Source organism: Bos taurus, chromosome 19 (assembly GCF_002263795.3).
Source record: "Bos taurus isolate L1 Dominette 01449 registration number 42190680 breed Hereford chromosome 19, ARS-UCD2.0, whole genome shotgun sequence".
Classification (NCBI taxonomy): domain Eukaryota; kingdom Metazoa; phylum Chordata; class Mammalia; order Artiodactyla; family Bovidae; genus Bos; species Bos taurus.
Window position 1 is genome coordinate 36,827,296 of NC_037346.1, and position 20,497 is coordinate 36,847,792.

The following is a 20,497-nucleotide window of genomic DNA, read 5'->3' on the forward strand; positions in this document are numbered from 1 at the left end:
TTCCCTTGAATTGCTGCACCTACTACCATAACACAATCCACCAAAGGCACTGGAATACTCCCACTTTAGAACTCCAGTCCAAGTCTACAGGAAAAAAGGTTAGCTTCCTTGAGAAATGCTTTACTAAATATTAAGCAAGTACAAAAGAGGGAACAGTCATTGAAAACTAGAATCATAAAAATAATCCAGTTTTAAATAAATAATATAAAATCTTACCATAGCAGTCAGTACACAAGTATCCATACACAAGAAAGAAAATCCAAAGGAGCAACTTTCCTTTTAACCTTCAATTCTAGCCCTTCCCACTCCTTCTTAGACTCCGCCTCCTAGCAGAAGGTGAAGAGGATCCGGAAGATAGTAGAAGATAACGGCTAAGAGGATCAGAAGGCTCATTCCAGGAAGAATGCTGTAGACCTTACTCATATATTAGCATATGAAGAAACCACTCACCAGTACTTTTACCCCTATTAAAATTTCTTCTGGCTTATCTGGGCCCCTTTGATGGATATCTTTTTAATTTGGGGTTCTGTCATCTAAGCCTTGGGTTCTAAGTATTTCTTCTAGTTTTGTGTACTTTTTTAAAAAGCTTTAAAAAATCCTATCCAGTACTTTTTTACCAGGAAGGTTCAGCCCAAACTAGAAAGCAGATGTAAGGTAAATTTCAGGAGCTTTTATTCAGACACTCTCTACCTTTATGATTCTGGGAAAATCATAATCTAAATCTCAGTTTTCCATCTATTCAACAGCTGAAATACCACCCATCTTTGTAACAAAGATTATGGGAGCAACATAACCACAGTGCCTGCCTAGCACATAAGCACTTAATAAATGGTATTATCATATTATTACATCTCTACCCAACCTGTAGATAAAAATACTGAACAAGACAGAGGGGAAGCACACAATTTTCACCCGAAAGCCCAATTCTACAGCTGGGTCTTGGCTGCTGGGATGGACTTCCTCTGGCTGCAGGGAATGGGGGCTACTCTTCCTTGAGGTGCGGGGCCTCTTACTGCACTGGCTTCTCCTGCTGCAGAGCACGGGCTCCAGCAGTCAGGCTCAGTGGTTGCGGTGCAATGGCTTAGCTGCTCCAAGGCATATGGGATCTTCCCAGACCAGGGATTGAACCCATGTACCCTGCATTGGTAGGTGGATTCTTAACCACTGGACCACCAGGGAAGTCATAAATGTACACTATTTTTAAAATTAGAAAAATAAAAAACTATAAAAAGATTTACTATATATCACCCAATTAAAACCTTTTATCGTGTAGGTATTTTATTCTTTCATTTAAAGACATGGACTGATGCTTGGCTTGAATATTCTTCCTTATCGTTAACATCGTATTTGTTCAAACAAGAAAATTTAACCCTTTAAACCTAAAGTGAGGTTTATAAACTAGAAGATTCTATTTTTTCTTAATCTAAATTCTAACAGTATTTGTTTTTTGAGGACGCCCAGTTCCACTCTTGTTGGAGAATTATATATACAGTGAACTCTAACTGCCAAAGAGTCCTGTTACAGAGCATACTAAATGGCAAATGTGAAAAGCAGAATCTTAGCAACCAAAAGGAATCAAATGTGATAGCAAGAGTTCATGCTATTAAATATTTAACTTATCCTCACCATATATTTCTCTTTTTGTTCTTTGCTCAGCCCAGAATTTCTTTTCTTCCTGAGTTCAGCAACCTTTTCCTTATATCGCAACTGCCTCTCTGATGGTGCCTAAAAAGAAAAAGGAGAAAATCGAGAAGCTAGCTAGAAAACTCATTATGTAATTAAGTCTCTAAATGAAAGTAACATACACCAAAGAAAGGGTAGAGGGAAAAATGGTCAGGGTGGGATGTGAAGTATATTACAGCCACCCTGTGAATGCTGCAGTTAATTTTTAAACTCCAAATGGGGTTCCCTCATCACCTAGACCACTACCCTGTCAGTTAAAATGAGTTTAGGAAATGTACTTACTTTAATATTAATCCAAATGGAATATAGATTAAGGATGGAAACAACAGGAATAAAATCAAGATCATTTCAATTCATTAGGCATTTATTGAATGCTTACTGCTTTCCAAGCACTGATACGGAAAATGAATAAAAATTTAAACACTGAAAGAATAGAACCCAAGATAAACAATGAAGAAAAGTGTAGCCACCTCTTACTGAGTGCTTATTACCTGCCAAGCACTGAGGACAGGTACTTATGGTACTTTACATGCATAATTTAGCTGACTACACTGCCAGGTAGATATTATTCAAGGAAATAAAATTGAGGGAAGTTAGCTGACCTGCCTAAGACCACGCAGCTAGAGTAACAGAATCGCAGTATTCAAATCCAGACCTGTCTGGCTCCAAAGTCAAACTTCTTCCCGTCACCATGCCTCCTCTGCTATCCACTTATAATCTAACCACAAAAACAGACATCCATATGATGAGATATGAGTATATAAAATGTGCCAAAACCTAAACTAACATTCTGAGAACATTACAAATAGGAATACATGAGGAAGAAATTCATTAATGGTACAAGATTTGGGAAGAATTCCGACAACAGCTAAGAGTTGCACAAGGCCTTGAAGGAAAAACACAATCTCTTCTTGGTATAAGTATAGAGTTCTAGGCCGAAAAACAGCAAGAGAAAACACCAAAGGCATTCGGGGGCAGGGGAGGGGACAAGGAATTAAGCATAATCAACGTGCATGAATGTTCAGAGAGACAAGAAGATTAGAGCAAAGCAGCATCTTGGAATCCAACAGCAAAGAAAAGTAGAAGAAAAATGACATAATCAACAAGCGTCAATGCTAAGAAAAAGTCACTGGTGCCATTGGAAACATACCAGCAGAGAGGGGCCTGAAAGTAAATTATAATGGGTTAGAAAGTGGATGAAAATGAGGATATAGAGCAGAGAATATAATCTTGCAAATAATCAAGATTACCTATTATTATCACAAGTAGCATGATTCCTTCATTTATGAGGTAGAAGTTTTGTTTCTAGAAAATTTACTATTTGGAAAAAGCACTGTTTCTAAGTTTATGACTGAAGACCACTTATGAAGACGCAGCACAGGAAACAAGAGGAGTGGACATAGCTACAATGGTTATGGGGCAGAGAGAATCCAAGACTCGGCTCTCAACTGTGAACGGCCGGAGCGTTAACAAGGCCCGTACCTGGTGCCTGGTTGCATGCCTGTTGTTGTCATCTTGCCTGTGGGACAGCATCCTTTCTTCTATCTGCTTATCCCGGCTCTGTGCTCTCACCTGCAACCATCAACAACGTCAATCAATCCACCTGCTTCTAAAACTATGTTCACTTAAAGTGTAAGAATACAGCAGTAATCCCTTGAATTTACACTGTACTTTCACTTTCAAAGGGTCTTCACGTTAGCACAATCTGTATAAGAAACAGATAAGGCAAGCTTCATATTCTGTTTTCTCAGCCATTATCTGAGAATCACAAAGTGACATAATTACAGCTGGATGGTGGTAAAGCTAGGATTTTAACTAAGTCTGATGACTCTGAGCCTCTTTCCACTGTGCAATGCTAAGTGTGAGGAAGTGCAAGAACAGAGTAAAGAAGTACAAAGAAAAGGTTAGATACTTCAAGTCTAAAGGGAAACCTAACTGCATTTATGACCTTAGATAAATCACCTTCAATTACCAACAGTCTCAGATTCATCTACTGGGCAGTGAGGACTCATATCCAACTCCCTATTTCACATCAACACTAAAACTCAACATGGTCAAAACAGGTCGACTAACACTCTCCCACAAATCTGCTCCACCCCCAAACTCCTCTATAGCAATAAATAGTAGCACTTTTTAAACAACCGATCAGGTCAAAAACTTGAACATCAATGATGTTTGATTCTTCTCTTTCCCACTTCACATGATATTCATCAGCAAGTCTATCAGGCTGCCCCTCTCCAAAACACATCCCAAGTTCAGCCAATTCTGACCATCTCCACTGCCAACAGTCCAAGCCACCATCTACTGCCTGAACCTCAGAGTAGCCTTCCCACAAGTCTACCCTGTGTCAACTCTTTCCCCCTCCAGTTCATTCTCCACATACCAGCAAGCTGTGATTTTTCAAAAGTGTTTTAGTATTTTGCTAAAGCCCTCTGAATGCTTCTCATGGCTGTCAGAACAAAAGCATACTCCTTTTGCCAAGGCCTACAGGCCCTTCATGATCTGGATCCTACTTCTTCATTTCCTATCACATTTCAGCCTCACTAGCCTACTTTCCATCCTTCAAACCCAACCATTTTTTCCCCACCTCACAGCCTTTGAGTTTATCCATCCTTCTACTCAGCATCTAGACACAACTGCCTCTTTGCCATCACCCACGGCTCAGATAAAATGTCTTTCTTCACAGCCCAAGCAAAAGCAGTGCCACCTTGTCACCTCCAAAACAGTCACTCTCAGTTTAGTCTTTTTGTTTCTCACAACGTTTACCACTAAATAAAATTCATACTAATTTTCTATGTTGATTATACCTCTCCCCATGAAAATGTACACTCACTGAATACGGTCTTTTGATTGAATAAAAATGGTAATATTGCTGATTGCAATCATTTATCGGAAAAGTCAGAGTAATTCTGTGCATGCCAAGTATTTTAAAAACTCTGGGGCTTTTAATAAATGTGAGGAATTAGTCTAATGTTTCCATTTGAGATTCTAAATGTAATAAAATATGCATCTTTCAGAAATACTCCTGATCCTCTAACCACACGGTCCAGTAGTAAAGATGGATTATCCTGAGTCTGATTCCCTTTGTAACAGAGACCACAAAAGAGTAAAGTTCAAGAAATATGTTTCTCTTTCCAAAATTTTCTTCCCCAAACTGGAAATTGTCTTTCTCTATCATCCAACAATTTTATACCTTAGGAAGACTTTTATGTAAAACCATCCATAGTATTAGATTATTACATTTAAAGACAAGTAGTAACAGACAACTCCCCCCAAAAAACAGGGATCACAGTTATTTTCAGAGAAAGAAGCACCTAATGCCTTGTCAGCTTCTGAAGGAGAAGACGGAAGAGCTATTTCTGTTTTGATCTGGTCTCATACTAACATGAAGATAATGGCAAGACCTACCACTTCTACAGTCAGCAGAATAAACTGCCTTGCTTATGAGAGAAAGTTGAGATGAAGGAAAACAAGGGTAAGGGTCCACATACTCAAAATTCACGTCAAGTACCGAGAGTGTACTGCTTTACTGAAAGACTAAACACAACACATAAAAAAGCTTTCTCTCCTGTGGTCCACTTGTAAATAAGAGAACACATTCCTGAATCAGGGAGGATTAACGTTAACTAGGGAATCTCATTTTTCTCAGGAGGAATCTGGCCCAGACAGGAACAAACCTGTCATACTGGCCTTGTTAGCAAAATAATCACCACAAAAGCAACAATTAATACTTTGGTCTAACCAACCTGGATACCCTATCCAAATACTACCTGAGCAATGCGTTTAATTAATAACATTTTCAACTTAGGTTTGTCCATAATTCGTTTTTTGGTTTCTCCTTGGTAGCAACAATCCAGACAGACACATACAAAATAGGGTCTTAGGTTCTACTCTTAAATCCATTATTTCAAATTCCAAAAGTTATTTAGAACTGTATTTTTCAAGATTGTAAGACAAGAATTAGCCAAGAGTAGGTATGATTGAGAGTAACAAAAAGGAGAAGTATTCCATAGAAGTAGACATAGAGGAAGAGAATTTAGAAAAACCTTTAAAAAGTAAAATACCTTCATATATTTGTAAGAGAAACTAATGCATAAATACTGAGACCACATATTTATGCAAATTATTCCTTAGTGGAAAAGGTCCCTAGCAATCTTTGAAGAAAATTTTCAACAGAAAATATTGATGCAATTAGAGGGTGACGTTCCAAATATTTCATAGATAATCCCTTTGTTAATTTCTCTCAAAGCACTCCTTACAGACAATAATCCTTTTATTAGTCTGTTTTCCTTTCTTTAAACACAGCTGTTTCATAACGTTTCCTCCACTAGTATGTAAGAACAAGGACCCTGCCCATCTTGTTCACACTGTATCCCCCTTGTTTAGCCAAGTGCCTGGCAAACGGTAAGCACTCAATAAGTATACGGTGAATAAACGACAATATATAATTACCTTGCATTCATCAGCTGAGAGATTATGATAGAGAGGGCATCCTGATATGGAGAAATGTCTCTCGTGTTTTCCTGTAAGGTGTCCTGTTAAAAGAAGAAAAAACTTAACCTCAAGATGAAAGATCTAAGCTTGGAAAGTAATAGTTTTCACTAAAATAAACCTTTTTACGATACCATTTTTATCAAGTATATGTCTGATTACAGATTAAATCCATCAAAGGCAAGGGTCATAACTTGCACCCACAATAAATTATTTTCTTCTACAGGTTGGACCTAACCATCTCTGAACATATTTGCATATATTCAATATAAATTGTAGTTCCTTCTTTTCTGATCACGTAGTTCTCAAATTCCAAAATGTCAGAAACCCATAAATTTACTTAAAAGGCACAAAGTTATAAGCAAGAATATTTTCTTTCGGTAGAACTTAACTTTCCTATGCTAAATTGATCAAGTCATATATTTAATAAGTGTGGTTTCTATTGTGCAATGTTATCCAATCTAAATTGAACTTCTTACAATAATCAAAAGAAGATGGAGATGGAAGTGGTCTTTTCTAACGTATGAGGAAATATACTTTGGTAATTTTGGACCAGATTAAATATATTCATTTTTGTGGAGGGGTGGCTGATTTTGTTTAAAGATTTAGGCTTCTTTTATAATCAAACTTTTAAATTATTACTACTTCGTTTTTAAAATACATAATCAAACTTTTAAACAGGTAGTTTGTGCAAGGGAAAGAAGGAAAAATACTAGAAAAGACAATACAGAAAGCTCTTTTTTATCTAAAGGGGTATTTATTTTTCTGTTTTTCACATGGTTTGTGAAAATACACAGGTAATTGATTATTTCATTTTTATATGTCTCTTCAATCAAAACGTTCATCAAACATCTAAGACTGAGACAGATGGTGAGACAATGCTAATGAAATAAATTAGCTAAGTTAAGCTGCAAATCTACAAAATTCTTTCTTTCATGGAAAAAAGACATTTAATTTGTAGTAAAGGAGACATTTAAAAGAGATTTAAAAATTACACAAGATTTAGAGAGTAAGCTTTAAAGGGTAGCAAAAGAGTTGGACACGACTGAGTGACTTCACTTTCCCTTTTCACTTTCATGCTTTGGAGAAGAAAATGGCAACCCACTCCAGTGCTCTTGCCTGGAAAATCCCAGGGACGGGGGAGCCTGGTGGGCTGCCGTCTATGGGGTCGCACAGTCAGACACGACTGAAGTGACTTAGCAGCAGCAGCAGCAACACAGAATTCCTTGGTGGTCCAGTGGTTAGGACTCTGCATTCACTGCCGAGGGCCCAGATTTGATCCCTGGTTGAGGAACTAAAATCCCACAAGCTGGGCAGAGCGGCCAAAAAATATATAAATAAACAAATAAAGGGTAAAAACAGTGCAAGTATTGCAGGAGAGGAAAATTAATACAGGGCTTTACAGGTGGCACTAGTGGCAAAGAACCCTCCTGCCAATGCAGGAGATGTAAGAGACGTGGGTTTGATCCCCAGGTCAGGAAGATTTCCTGGAGGAGGACATGGCAACCTACTCCAATACTCTTGCTTGGAAATCCCATAGACAGAGGAGCCTGGCAGGTTACAGTCCAAGAGGTCACAAAGAGTTGGACATGACTGAGCACACATACCCAAGAACAAGAGTTAATATAATAATATGCAGGCTGCCATTTCTCCAAGACTATATTATTAAAAATCCTGCCTGCCAATCTAGGAGATATAAGAGAGACATGGGTTCAATCTCTAGGTCAGGAAGATCTCCTGCAGAAGGAAACGGCAACACACTCCAGTATTCTTGCCTGGAGAATCCCATGGACAGAGGGGCCTGGCAATCTACCATCCATAGGATCACAGAGTTGGACACAACTGAAGCAACTTAGCACAGCACAGCACATATTATTAAAAATGCAATCTTAGAGATCCACACATTTATCTTAGACACCAAAAACTACCCTCAGTGATCAAAACCTATGTACAAAATGTAAAGTATCATGGCTCTAGCAAGCCTTTTAGATATTATGCATCTATCTGTAACTTCTAAATAAATTATTCAAGTTTGTTTTATTTTATAATATGTCAACTAAAACCAATCTGCCTGTATTAAAAGATTATAAATGATAGCTGTTCTATTAACCTAGCAAATTCCACTGCTATGAATTCATCCAGTAGATTTCTAGAAAGACACTAAAATATATATACATACAAGGCTATCAATTAGAGTCCTGTTCTAAATAGCTTTTAAAAGCTAAAAAAGGAGAAACAATATAAATATCAATCAATACAGGGCAATTCAAGTAATTTCTGAACTTTCAAATATAATGGAATTCTCTATATCCTTTAAACAAGAGGGACCGCTGAGTGCCAACAATGTAAAATATCTAAGATGTCAAACCAACCATTGTTTATATTCCTTTTTATAAATAACAACAGAGAAAGAAATATATGTGCGCATATACATGTGTTATGTATGTATAGGAACTTACTAGAAGTATTCATACACAACTACCAATAGCAGTTTTTATATCTAGGACATATTCTGGGGATATGAATAAAGGAGAACTTTTACTTAGCAATCAAGCCCTCCTAAAGGGTTTTAATTTTTCACAAGCACATCATACTTTCATACCAAAATTACCAAAAAAAAAACAAACCCAAAAAAAACACACCCCACCCTCAAACCTAATGACATTGTTTTGGCTAAGACGAGGAGTGGAACAGGATCAAGAATCATTGCAGAAGCTCAAGTTCATACTTTTCAAGCTTTGCCAGACATTAAAACCAAAAGTCAAAGTAAACTTCCCTATGATGCAAAAGATTTATATTTACCCTCTGGTCTACCACATTCAGAGTACTGAGTTCAGGGCATAAATAACACTTAAATCAGACCCCTACTCTAACCTCATCTCCTCCTCCCCATTCTGGTCTATATGCCCAGGCACACTGGCCCCTAAAGCATTACTCAAGGTGGCTAGGCACTCTCCTGCCCCAGACCCTGTCCACTTGCTGTGCCCTCTGCCCTTAATGCTTCTCTCCCACAGACTCAAATGGCTCACTCTCTCACTTATTTCAGGTTTCTGCTCACGTATCAGCGTATCAGAGTGGCTGTCCCTACACGGCACGCTCGTGTGCAGGTGCAGTATCCTACCCTCACAGCACACATCTCTAGCGGATTATGTGTTATACATCTGTTTGTCTTCCCCAGTTAGACCACAAGCTACAAGAGGTAGGGAATTTGACATGTTCACAACTCCACCCCCAGAATTTAAAACAGTGCCTGGAACAGGAAAACATTCAGTAAGCACTGAATGACCGGTTAAACGGTACATAAAATAAATGGAACAATTTAAGGATGCATGGACAGCAACAAGCAGAGTTGAAAATTCCTTCTCTTGCTGTGTGGCAAGGAGATCCTCTTAAAGTATATTAGCTATCTCTTGCATTAGTATTTGTATAATACCGTCTATTCTTAGTTTTTCATTATTTATCTCAAGGAAATTGACTTAGGCCTGAAACAACTACCTCAAGTAACAACTGGTACAGCATCCAGGGGAACTCTGCTCTAGTTATGCATTTGATGGGTTGAAATTACCTAAGAAACTGCTGGTAATTAAATACTAGGGAAAACATACTGGTAGTCTGCAAAGCAGCAACTTTTTCTGTTCTACCTTTTTTCTGAACCTGGAGGCCACATTCAAAGGCTAAACTGGTAGACAGAAAGAGAGGCCCATTGTCTCCCAATCAGCACCTTCCAACTCTAGACAAAAGTTTAGACCAACATCTGCACCTAAGCTCACTTAAAGAACACACGTAAGATTTTTAAAACATTACTAGAATCCCTCAGTAAGGAGAAAAAATAACTCTTAAGGAAACAATGATATAATTAATCTATCTGAGAAGAAATATTTATCTAGTTTATACTTCTAAGCATACAAAGCCACAAGACCTAAAACTACTAAAGTCACAAAAGGTCAGGGTCTCATCTATACTCCTCACTTTCAGTGCCTCTTGATCAAAAAATGTTTTTCTCATTTCCTTAATAGCTATGGCCATACAACCATAATTTATTCACCTTACACTCTATTATTAGTCCTCGATACGCTTGAACTATGCACCATACAATGAGGTATTTGGAGATAACTGACATTCTGTTTTTGTTGGAAAAATTAAAGAATTTTTCACTGGGAGGAGTTCTCAATAAACTGAATGGTGCATCATAGTTAATTTCCTTGTAACCAAATCTGTTATTATGGACAATAAGCCAAGAAGCAGGAATGCTTTTATCCAAGTGAGCAATTCAGTGTTATTCTAAGCAGTGGTCATTGAAGAGCCTAAGAAACTAAGTCGTAATGAACACTAAACATTTATGGGTGATCCTAATTCCAGAGAGAAAGAAAATCACACAATCCACGGTGTCATGAGGTGGGGGCACACTTACCTAGGGAGTTACAGCCTGGTGTAGGACACTTCATATTGAAATTGTAGCTTTCGTGGAAGCGGCGGCGCTTGGGGCGATGAGAGAGATCACTGCCCGAGTCCTTCAGGGACATGTCCTTGGCAATGCTCTCATCGTGAGACACGTTGGGGCTGGAGATGTCTATGTCAGATTCAGAAGAAGGGGCATTTCCAGTTGGCGTTCGAGGTGGAGACTCATCATGATCAGCTGTATTTTTAGTTTCTAAAGTAAAACGATTGTAAAACTCATGAATGGAGTTTATTTTACTTAGAGGGTTATTATATTCAGAAGAGTTTACAGGCTTCCCAAAATCCTCTTCCTGTGATTTAACCAGGAACTTTTGCCATTTATCTGCCATAAAACTAAATGCAAAATGAAGAAAAACTAATAACAGCATTCCTCTTCTGCAACTTTAAATTCTGACTAAAATTCCATTTGAGGTTTACATGATACATTTCACTAATTTGTGCTTCTCCCAAGCCCCAAATCATGAATAATCAAACCTGGATGGAAATAAACTTTTAAAAAACACTATCATCCTACTCTCTTGCTGGGAGATACATAGAATGGAATATAAATGAAAATGATTCTTTCTGGATGACACTGAACATACCTGGTGTGAGTGTGAAAGGACTTGACTCTGAATCAGGTGTTGCAAACCAAATGCCTACTAGTGCTGAGCAAGGCCAAATCAAGAGCCGACTGTCTCTCTCAAAGGGATAACTACTATTCAGTTCCAGTCAATTATGTAGTGAATGGCCACCTAACGTTCCCAGAGCTTTCCATTTTTTAAAAGAAACTAGTAACTCATGTTTTTACATAGAATCTTTGTTTTTTCAAATACTGGCCACTTTTTTTTTAAGAAAGTAAATATGATGCCATCAAACCAACAGACCATGTTGGCAGGTTAGAAGTTCAGTAGTCCATAGTCTTTGCTCTAAGGCCTCTAATTTGGCCTGGTGAATCACAACCTCAATAGCCTACCATTCATTCCCCATTACTGACAGTCATTCCTCCTCAGAACTTCAGAGATAAATGGACCCATAAGCATGACTGCAAGAAAATCTGCTTTAAGCCTTCTTTATCTGTCAGTAAGAGGTGGTCAGTTTCTTTTGCCTATTGCAAGCCAGATCAAATAATACTCCAGCTACTCTGGACCTCAAGAGTAGCAGAGTATCAAACTGTCCTCAGCAAGAGGTAAGAAAGGAATCAGACAAACAGCAATCACCTAGCTGAATTTTGTACTGGGCATCTATCTGCAGTGGCTCCAAGCCTCTTCTAAGAGGAAACTGATTAGATCCTCTCTGTAATGAGTCCAAATCACCCATACCCACTCACCTCTATCTGAGAAGTCAACCACTTGTTCAGTTTCTGAGCCAGATGAACGAGTCTGCCGAAGCGGGTATTTTTTCGGAGTCACTGGAGTAGGCTGCTGCTGACTACGGGTCACTCTCCTGGTAGAATAAGCAGGCTCCTCAGTGCCAAAAGACTGCAAATTTCGAACAGGACTGGAATCTGATCCCGATTTTAAAAATAATAAAACAATTAAAGAAAAAAGAAAGAAATCTGTTTTATATTCCATTAGTGTGACTTATTAGCATGTAGGTTCTCCTACATATAAGCAACATAGAGATGGTAGAGAGGTGCAGTACAGCACAGAATTAATGGCTTAGGCACTGGAATCAAGGCTGAATGTAATTCAATTCCACTTCATCATACTAACTAGATGGGCATACTGGGCAAGTTAATCTCTCCAAGCCTATTTCCTGATCTATTAAAAAAATGGGAAAATACTAGTAACACATTCCTCACACATTTGCTGTGAGAAATAAGTGAAATAAATCATATAAGGGACTTAATAAGATCCTTAGATATCTAAATGTAGTGCTTTATAAATATTAGCTACATGTTCTTTCTTCCTTTAACCCACCAGAAAAGAGATACTCTACTACTAAAGATATAACAATACACAAATATTTCCTTTCTTAAAGGACCTTTCTTTCTTCCTGATTACCCTGTCTGACACTCTAAAGCAAAATAATACTAGATTCATAAAGGGTAAGGCAGGGATACAACTTTAAAAATTTTTGGATGCAGAAATCTATTCTGAAGCAGCCAATAGTTCTTTTACATCTCCAATCTGAAGACACTTACAGGAAAAAAAGCAATTCAGAAGTTAAAGTCTATTTTAAACAACAGAAGATCCTAATATGTAAATCTTACAGATTCTTCAAAGAAAACTGAAATTCTCAAACTCTCCTGTAAAACTTAGCACACAGCTCAGTTTTCAGTTTGCATATCTCCAAGGGGCTCCATTTACAATGTAGTCTACATTTTGTTTTAGAAAGGGCCATGTAACATGAATCATAGTGTGAATGGTGTCCTCAGGAGTTGTGTAACTTACTGGTGATAAAGTGTTACTAGAGAGACTAAGTGCTCAGGTATTAGGTTGGTGCCAAAGTAACTGTCGTTTTGCATTGCTGAACTTTGCTGTTTGATATTGGAATACATTCTTAAATAAATGTGGTTATGTTATACATCATTTTAATGCACGTTTCTTGCTTTATCTTTTTGCTAATGACTTATTACTTGCTGTTTATTTTTAGACTATAGAAATGATGTTAGACAAAAAGCATATTCAAGCAATTTTTTTACTTGAGCTCAAAATCGGTCATAAATCAGCAGACAACTCACACATCAACAATGCACTTGGCCCAGGAAAGGCTAATGAACATACAGTGCAGTGGTGGTTCACAAAGTTTTGCAAAGGAAGACAAGAGCCTTCAAGATGAGAAATGCAATGGTTGGCCATCAGAAAGTGACAGCAACCAATAGAGAGCAATCTTCAAAGCTGATCCTCTTACGAATACACAAGAAATTGCCCAAGAAGTCAACGTTGACTTTCTATAGTCATTTGGCATTTGAAGTAAATTGGAAACGTGAAAAAATTTGGTAAGTGGGTGCCTTATGAGCTGACCAAAAATTTTAAAAATTGTCATTTTGAAGTGTTGTCTTCTCTATGCAACAAGGAACCATTTATCGATTGGATTATCACCTGTGACTTGACGACGAAAAGTGGATTTTATACAACAACCAGCGACCAACCAGGTTAGTGGCTGGACAGAGAAGCTCCAAAGCACTTCCCAAAGCCAAACCTGCATCAAAAAAAGGTCACGTTCACTGTTTGGTGGCCTGTTGCAGGTGTCTGATCCACTACAGCTTTCTGAAACCATTACATCTGAGAAGTATGCTCAGCAAATCAATGAGATGCACTGAAAATCGCAACACCTGCAACCAATACTATCAACAGAATTCTTTTCTATTACAATGCTTGATCACACGTCACACAACCAATGCTTCAAAAGTTGAACAAACTGGGCTACAAAGTTTTGATTCATCCACTATATTCATCTGACCTCTCACTAACCAATTACCACTTCTTCAAGCATTTCAACAACTTTCTGCAGGGAAAATGCTTCCACAATCAGCAGGAGGCAGAAAGTGCTTTCCCAGAGTTCATTGAATTCTAAAGCATGGATTTTTACACTACACAAATAAATTTATTTCTTGTTTGCAATAATGTGTTGATTTTAATGGTTCCTATTTTGATTAATAAAGATGTGTTTGAGCTTAGTTATAATGATTTAAAATTCACAGTCCAAAACCGCAATTACTTTTGCACCAACCTAGTAGTAGATGGCACTTCAAAATGATCCTTTTTTTGATTTGTGGTCAGCTCATGAGGCACTCACTTATCGAGCTTTTTCACCTTTCCAATTTGCTTCAAATGCCAAACAATTGTAGAACAAGCCACATTGAGTTCTTGGTTAACTTCTTCATGTAGTTGTAAGAGGATCAGCTTCTATGATTGCTCTCAACTGGTCTCTGTCACCTTCTAATGGCTGGCCACTGTGTTCCTCATCTTGAAGGCCTTTGCAAAATTTCTTGAACTACTACTGCACTGAACGTTCATTAGCAGTTCCTGGGCCAAATGTGTTGCTGATGTTGCAAATTGTCTCTGCTGCTTTATGACCCATTTTGAATTTGAACAAGAAAATTGCTCAAATCTTTTTGTCTAACATCATTTCCATAGTTTAAAATACATATAAAAATAAACAGCAAGTAATAACTCATTAGCAAAAACATAAACCAAGAAATGAGCACTGAGATGATATGTAAGATAATTACTTTTATTCAAGAATGTACTCCAGTATCAAATGGCAAAATTCGACAGTGCAAAACTGCAATTACTTTTGCACCAACCTAATAATTCCTAGTTATTTTGAATATTTACAACTTTCAGCTGTGCAGTGCATGGCCAATTACTTTCTAAGAACACTTATGCACAATCTGTTGCATATATTATACCCTCTGCCTATAATACCACTCTTCCATTTTCAACTTGTAAATTCCTACTAGATCCTTTAAGATTTCCACCTCTGGACTTCCACAGCACTCTATGCCAACCTCTCTCAGAGCCCACTCCACAATACATTATCATATCAGTTTACATCCTGCACTATACTGTAAGCTCCTTGAGGGCAAGAAGTGTGATTTTTCTATCATGGTATTCCAGAACATAGCATAGTACCTCAATTATAGTCACCATTTATCAATATTCCCATTGTACCAAAAGATAAAAACTTAAAGTTGAGAAATCAAGAAACATCTATACTTCAGCTCAAATATTAGATTCAAAAATAAAGAACAGTTGCTAAAAGAGAAGGTTTCCACCTTCTTGCTTGGAAAATAATAGATGTTTTTCTCTTATTCTGCAACATGCTCATACAGCAATAACCAAATCAATGCTATTTAAGTGCTCAAAGTATTTTATATTTTCCTTCTTAATTTACTATCCCTCTTAATTGATCATCTCGTCGGCTTTCTGTATTAATTACAACTTTCTGTCTTCCCCAGAGAATCCCAGAGCAGAGCCAGGAGGGTCAGGGATACCCTCCAAATCTAAGCCCAGATGGCCAATTGCACTACAGAACCTTCCAAAACCGAGATTCCCCATTCTCTACCACCAAAGCAAAATTCTGGGTATTTACAATTGACAGCTGGTCAACTGTTTCTATTTATTAACTGTACCTGACTATATTGTATAATTAAACATGGTTTTAGAAGTACTGGGACTTCTTTGTGGCCCAGCTTGTAAAGAATCTGCCTACAATGCAGGACACCTGGGTTTGATCCCTGGGTTGATCAAAGATCAACCTGGAAGATCCCCTGGAGAAGGGAGAGACTATCCACTCCAGTATTCTGGCCTAGAGAATTCCATGGACTCTATAGTCCATAGGGTCACAAAGAGTCTGACATGACTGGGCAACTTTCACTTCACTTCGCTTCAAAGTACTAGGCCTCCTATAATAACAAGTTCTTCAAGAGACCACTTTAAGTCCCTAGGCCTAAACCACTTTTAGGAAGTGAAAAGATAACACTCTCATTTTACTGATTGGGAAACTGCAATCTATAAAAAATTAAATGACTCAGGACATTCATGTTTCACACATCTATTAAAGCAGACACAGTTCTTTTGGGTCTACAAATCAGACAGTTCCCCAAATGGAACCATTTTAAACACGTAATACTTCGCAGTCATTTATTCTGTATTTTACCAGATTCTGTCATCAACATTCAGACAAGGGACCAGTTTCCACATTAACCAGCACAATAATATGATGTCCAATAAGCTGTGAGGTGTGATCATGAAAAAGGAAGCTGTCTTTTACCTTGGGAACTCTGGCTTAGCCGGGCTGAAGAGCGGGTGACTCGGGCAGATCGCCGGGATGTGCCATCACTTTCTGAACTATCTGTATGCTCAAGATCTGTAGAAAAATCGGAATCTTCGGTTCCATCTGAACTACTCCCTGCATTCCTCTGTAACACCACAGATTCAGACATTAGCACAGAAACATTTACTCAGTGGGTTTGAATTAACACTGGAAATAAAACAGACTGTGATGCTGATAACACCAAGTTCAAACGTTCCTTTTATTTACTTAAATGGAACAACCGACAAATAATGCACCTTTATTAAATAAATACAGAAGAATTCTTACTGTATTATTATAATTCTAAAACAAGTTCATTAGGTCAGTACAACAAACTTTAATAAAGTATTCTACTCAAAACAGTCTGGTTGACATAAAACATGTACTTACAGTAAGTCAAGGGTAATGAGAAAAATGTTAGTGCTAGACCCCACTGAACTTTAGAGTAGCTTTTGTTCAAAGTCTCCATGAACAGTTATTACATTTTTAAAAACCACACACTAATGCAAAATGTCATGGTCCTAAAAGAACTTAGGGAGAAAGAGAGTAACATTCTTCTTTCTTATGTTATCTACTTTTAAAGTTTCTCCATTTGAATGCCAAAAGTGCTTTAAGAAAGGGGGGAAGGGAGTGACTTGCACATAAAGACTTATAGGTAAGCATAAACAGAAGGTTGGAGAAGGCAATGGCAACCCACTCCGGTACTCTTGCCTGGAAAATCCCATGGATGGAGGAGCCTGGTGGGCTGCAGTCCATGGGGTCGCTAAGAGTCGGACACGACTGAGCGACTTCACTTTCACTTTCATGCACTGGAGAAGGAAATGGCAACCCACTCCAGTGTTCTTGCCTGGAGAATCCCAGGGAGGAGGGAGCCTGCTGGGCTGCCGTCTATGGGGTCGCACAGAATCAGACACGACTGAAGTGACTTAGCAGCAGTAGCAGTAGCAAATAGAAAGTTTTTAAAAATCACCTTTTCAATTAATAATTATTTACCAATTGTTAGCCTTCTTAGGCATGATTAGCCACAGAGATAACTTTTATCAACTGTGCTAATAAAAGTGTTAACTTTTATTAACACTATACCTTTGACTAAACCAGAAAGAGAAATATATTTGCTAAAAAAATAAAAAACAAAACCAAAAACAACACTGAAGCTTCAAATTATTGATAGAAGTTCTTTATTCAAAATCCTAAGCACCAGTTGTTTAGAATTCATAATCTTTTAGATTTTTGGAAAGGGAAAAATTTGCATGCATCTGCAAATAATACCCTTTCTGCAGCAAAATGTATAAACATTCACACTAAATGAGACACACAAAAACTGTAAATCGCCTCAGGACAGTTTATGCCACCAAATAAGCTACTAAAAAGCACACATTTTCACAAGTTCTCTGTATTTGGGAACTGCAGAAAGAGAACTGTGGGCCTATTCCAAGGCACCAGTACTACTGTTGCATTTGGTGAGCCTTAACATAAATACCACCTATCAATGTACATCACTGTAGGAGACATTAAAAAGTATAAATACTTGAAAGCCTCTGGGAAGAGAAACATTTCTGCAGAAATGAACAAAAATACAATCAACTTTCCAAATATTCCAAGGCTAATCTGCCCAGATACTGAGTGGAGGCTCCAGAGACAGTCACAGAAAATTGACAGAATAAAAGGGGCGTCTTAAAAGTCATCCAGTCCAATTACTCAGATATTGAATCCCTGACTATCTCTGACCATCACCTTCCTGACTTGATCATGGAATCGAGTTCTTCTCTCCCGGCTTTCACTAATCTACTTCCCATCTTACTCCATAGCAGACTTAATTGCTCTCTCACTTTCCTGCCATTAAGCTTTGTCTACTATTGCCAAGTAGAGAATTTACTAGATCTTTTCAAGTTATTTACGAGTCTGTTTTCCCCATCAGACTCAGATTTCCTTAAGCCAAGGATCATGTCTAATTAATTTTTGAATCCCCAGCAGCCAGCAGGTAGCAAGCAGTCAATAAACATTTGTTGAATTGAATTAGATTTGTTCTGGAGTCCCGGCTCTGCATTGCCTAATTGAGCGGCTTGGGGTACTCCATTAAGCCTGTTTGTTTAGCTGAGAAAAGAAGGGGTGGGGGTGTCCCTAGGTGATCTCATAAACCCCATCCAATTCTAGAAAGTTTCTGATTTAACGAACTGCATTTTGTAGGCGCTGGCTAACTAAGCACACAAGGAAAAATCACAGCTTAGGAGCAACAGGTGAGAGTGAGATCCCTGGGGAGTGGGCGCTGGTTCTCCACCACCCAGTTCTCGGCTTTGTTGTGTCCCCCGCGGGGAAAGGAAGGATGCTCCAAAACTCCGCCTCTGTGAGCATCATCAGACGGAAGGGAGGGGATTCGAGTCACCCAACCGCGGTCCCGATAAACCGCGCCCCCACAGGACAGACTGGCAGGCCTACCCAATCAAGAGAGGAGAGATCGTTCTCTACGGCCTTTCGGACAGCGATAGAGCCGGGCCCAGACACCGCCCCCACACGCGGGGAGGTGACCGTTGAGCCCAAATGGGCGGTGTCACCAGCCAATCAACATGTTTCTAGACGTTTCAGCGACCAATTAACGAGAAGAACGCCTCCGAGCCAGGCAAGCAGAGGGCGGGAATAGTTGCAACCATAGGCCGAGGCCAGGGTCGGGCCCACATTTTTCTGTTGGGTATGGACAGAAGAGGGTTGCTAAGCTAGATTCGGGGGAGCGGCAAGTTGGAACCCAATCATTGTAAGGCGTGGCCAACTGCGTCATGTTTCTCAAACGACTGTCTTTAGAAACCCGCCATCCCTCCCGTCCTGTTCCTCTCACCTTCCTTCGAGGCATTGCCGGCTGCTGCGGCCCGACGGTTATGATTCGGGCAGCGGCGGCAGCAGCAGGAACGGTGGCTCCGGCGGGCTCCGTGGCGGCCTCTGTAGCAGTCCCAATCCTGCGGACGATCCCAAGTGCCTCCTGCTTCTCAGCGTCTAGAGCCTTCTGCGCAGGCGCCGCGGGCTGAGGCGCTTTTTCCTCCACTTCCGGCTGGGGTTTGCGTCACTTAACTTTACGGGTCAGAGAGGATTCTGGGAGGTTCGTTCCCCTGGTGAGGCTACTGAGCGCCATTTTGGACTTGGGCAGGAAGTGGCTCCGGTGGTGGAAAGTGGGGCCAGCCATGTTTAGATAGGGGAATGACACCCTTTGTAGGCGTGGGTAGCCATTCCTGTTTGGGGCAGAAGCCTGACAATTGAAGTTAACGGTTCTCATCTTTACCTTGGGCAAAATTTCCCTTCCTGGTCGTTTTAATTTCTGAAGTCGAGGAAGGAAAGCCCCAGAATCCATCAGGTTGTTGAGATTTAACCCCCTCGTCGCCGAATTGGCTAAAGGACGTTTCCGTTTATGGGCATAAACTCAAAGTTGGGAAGGGATATTTTGCAGAAGAAACAAGTTTAACAGCTATCCTGTGTCAAAATGGTGAGGAATGGGAGCTTGGGAAAGGAACGAAAGGGTAGTGTCCATCACCAGGAAGTTTCTTGTCTGGTAGAGGAGACATTGTCCTTGCCCTTTAGCAAACATCAAGTAGATTAATTCGTTCAATCGCAAAAGGAGACCGAACCATTCTCCAGAAGCTGTAGCTCCAAAGAAGAGCCAGTTTAGCTCTGTGGTGAGCGCCCGTCTCCTTACCCCATCCTGTATGGGTATGAGCGCCTTGGGTGGCCCGCAGGATGAGAATGTGTGTGCATGTGTGTGCGCCAGAGCCGCAGAAGCATTGAACTTCATGAGCCCAAGTGACCTCTCGAAATTCAGCTGCTTCAGCCAAGAGTTGGGGGACGGAGAAACAGGAAGGAGTATTTTTAGTAAAGCTGGATCTCAGGCACTGATTTTTAAATAATAGTGAGGCGGCCTCGAAAGAAGAAGAAGTTGTGGAAGATGTAAGCTAGAAGAGTTTAAAGGCAGGGACGTGGATAGCAGACGTTGAGGGTTTGAGTGAGTGAGTGAAAGTCGCTCAGTCTTGTCCGACTCTGCGACCCCATAGACTGTAGTCCATGGAATTCTCCAGGCCAGAATACTGGAACGGGTACCCTTTTCCTTCCCCAGGGGATGTTCCAACCCAGGGATCGAACC

The 20,497-nt window shown here is 39.5% G+C and overlaps 1 protein-coding gene across 3 annotated transcripts in view; it reads right to left on the bottom strand.

The window, feature by feature from the left end:
- Positions 1-19,376, bottom strand: part of KAT7 (lysine acetyltransferase 7) — a 34,776-nt gene extending 15,400 nt beyond the window's left edge. The window contains exons 1-7 of one of the 3 annotated variants that reach the window (NM_001076818.1): positions 19,208-19,317; positions 16,336-16,483; positions 11,942-12,118; positions 10,586-10,825; positions 6,136-6,218; positions 3,166-3,255; positions 1,627-1,725 (exon numbers count right to left, since the gene is read on the bottom strand). In NM_001076818.1, the coding sequence (NP_001070286.1) occupies positions 1,627-1,725; positions 3,166-3,255; positions 6,136-6,218; positions 10,586-10,825; positions 11,942-12,118; positions 16,336-16,483; positions 19,208-19,222 (852 nt within the window). In that variant the 5' untranslated portion in view covers positions 19,223-19,317. Of the gene's footprint in view, positions 1-1,626; positions 1,726-3,165; positions 3,256-6,135; positions 6,219-10,585; positions 10,826-11,941; positions 12,119-16,335; positions 16,523-19,207 lie in introns of those variants that run through there. The other 2 variants (XM_005220530.5, XM_005220529.2) reach the window with 2 other exon arrangements.
- Positions 19,377-20,497: the final 1,121 nt, after the last annotated feature.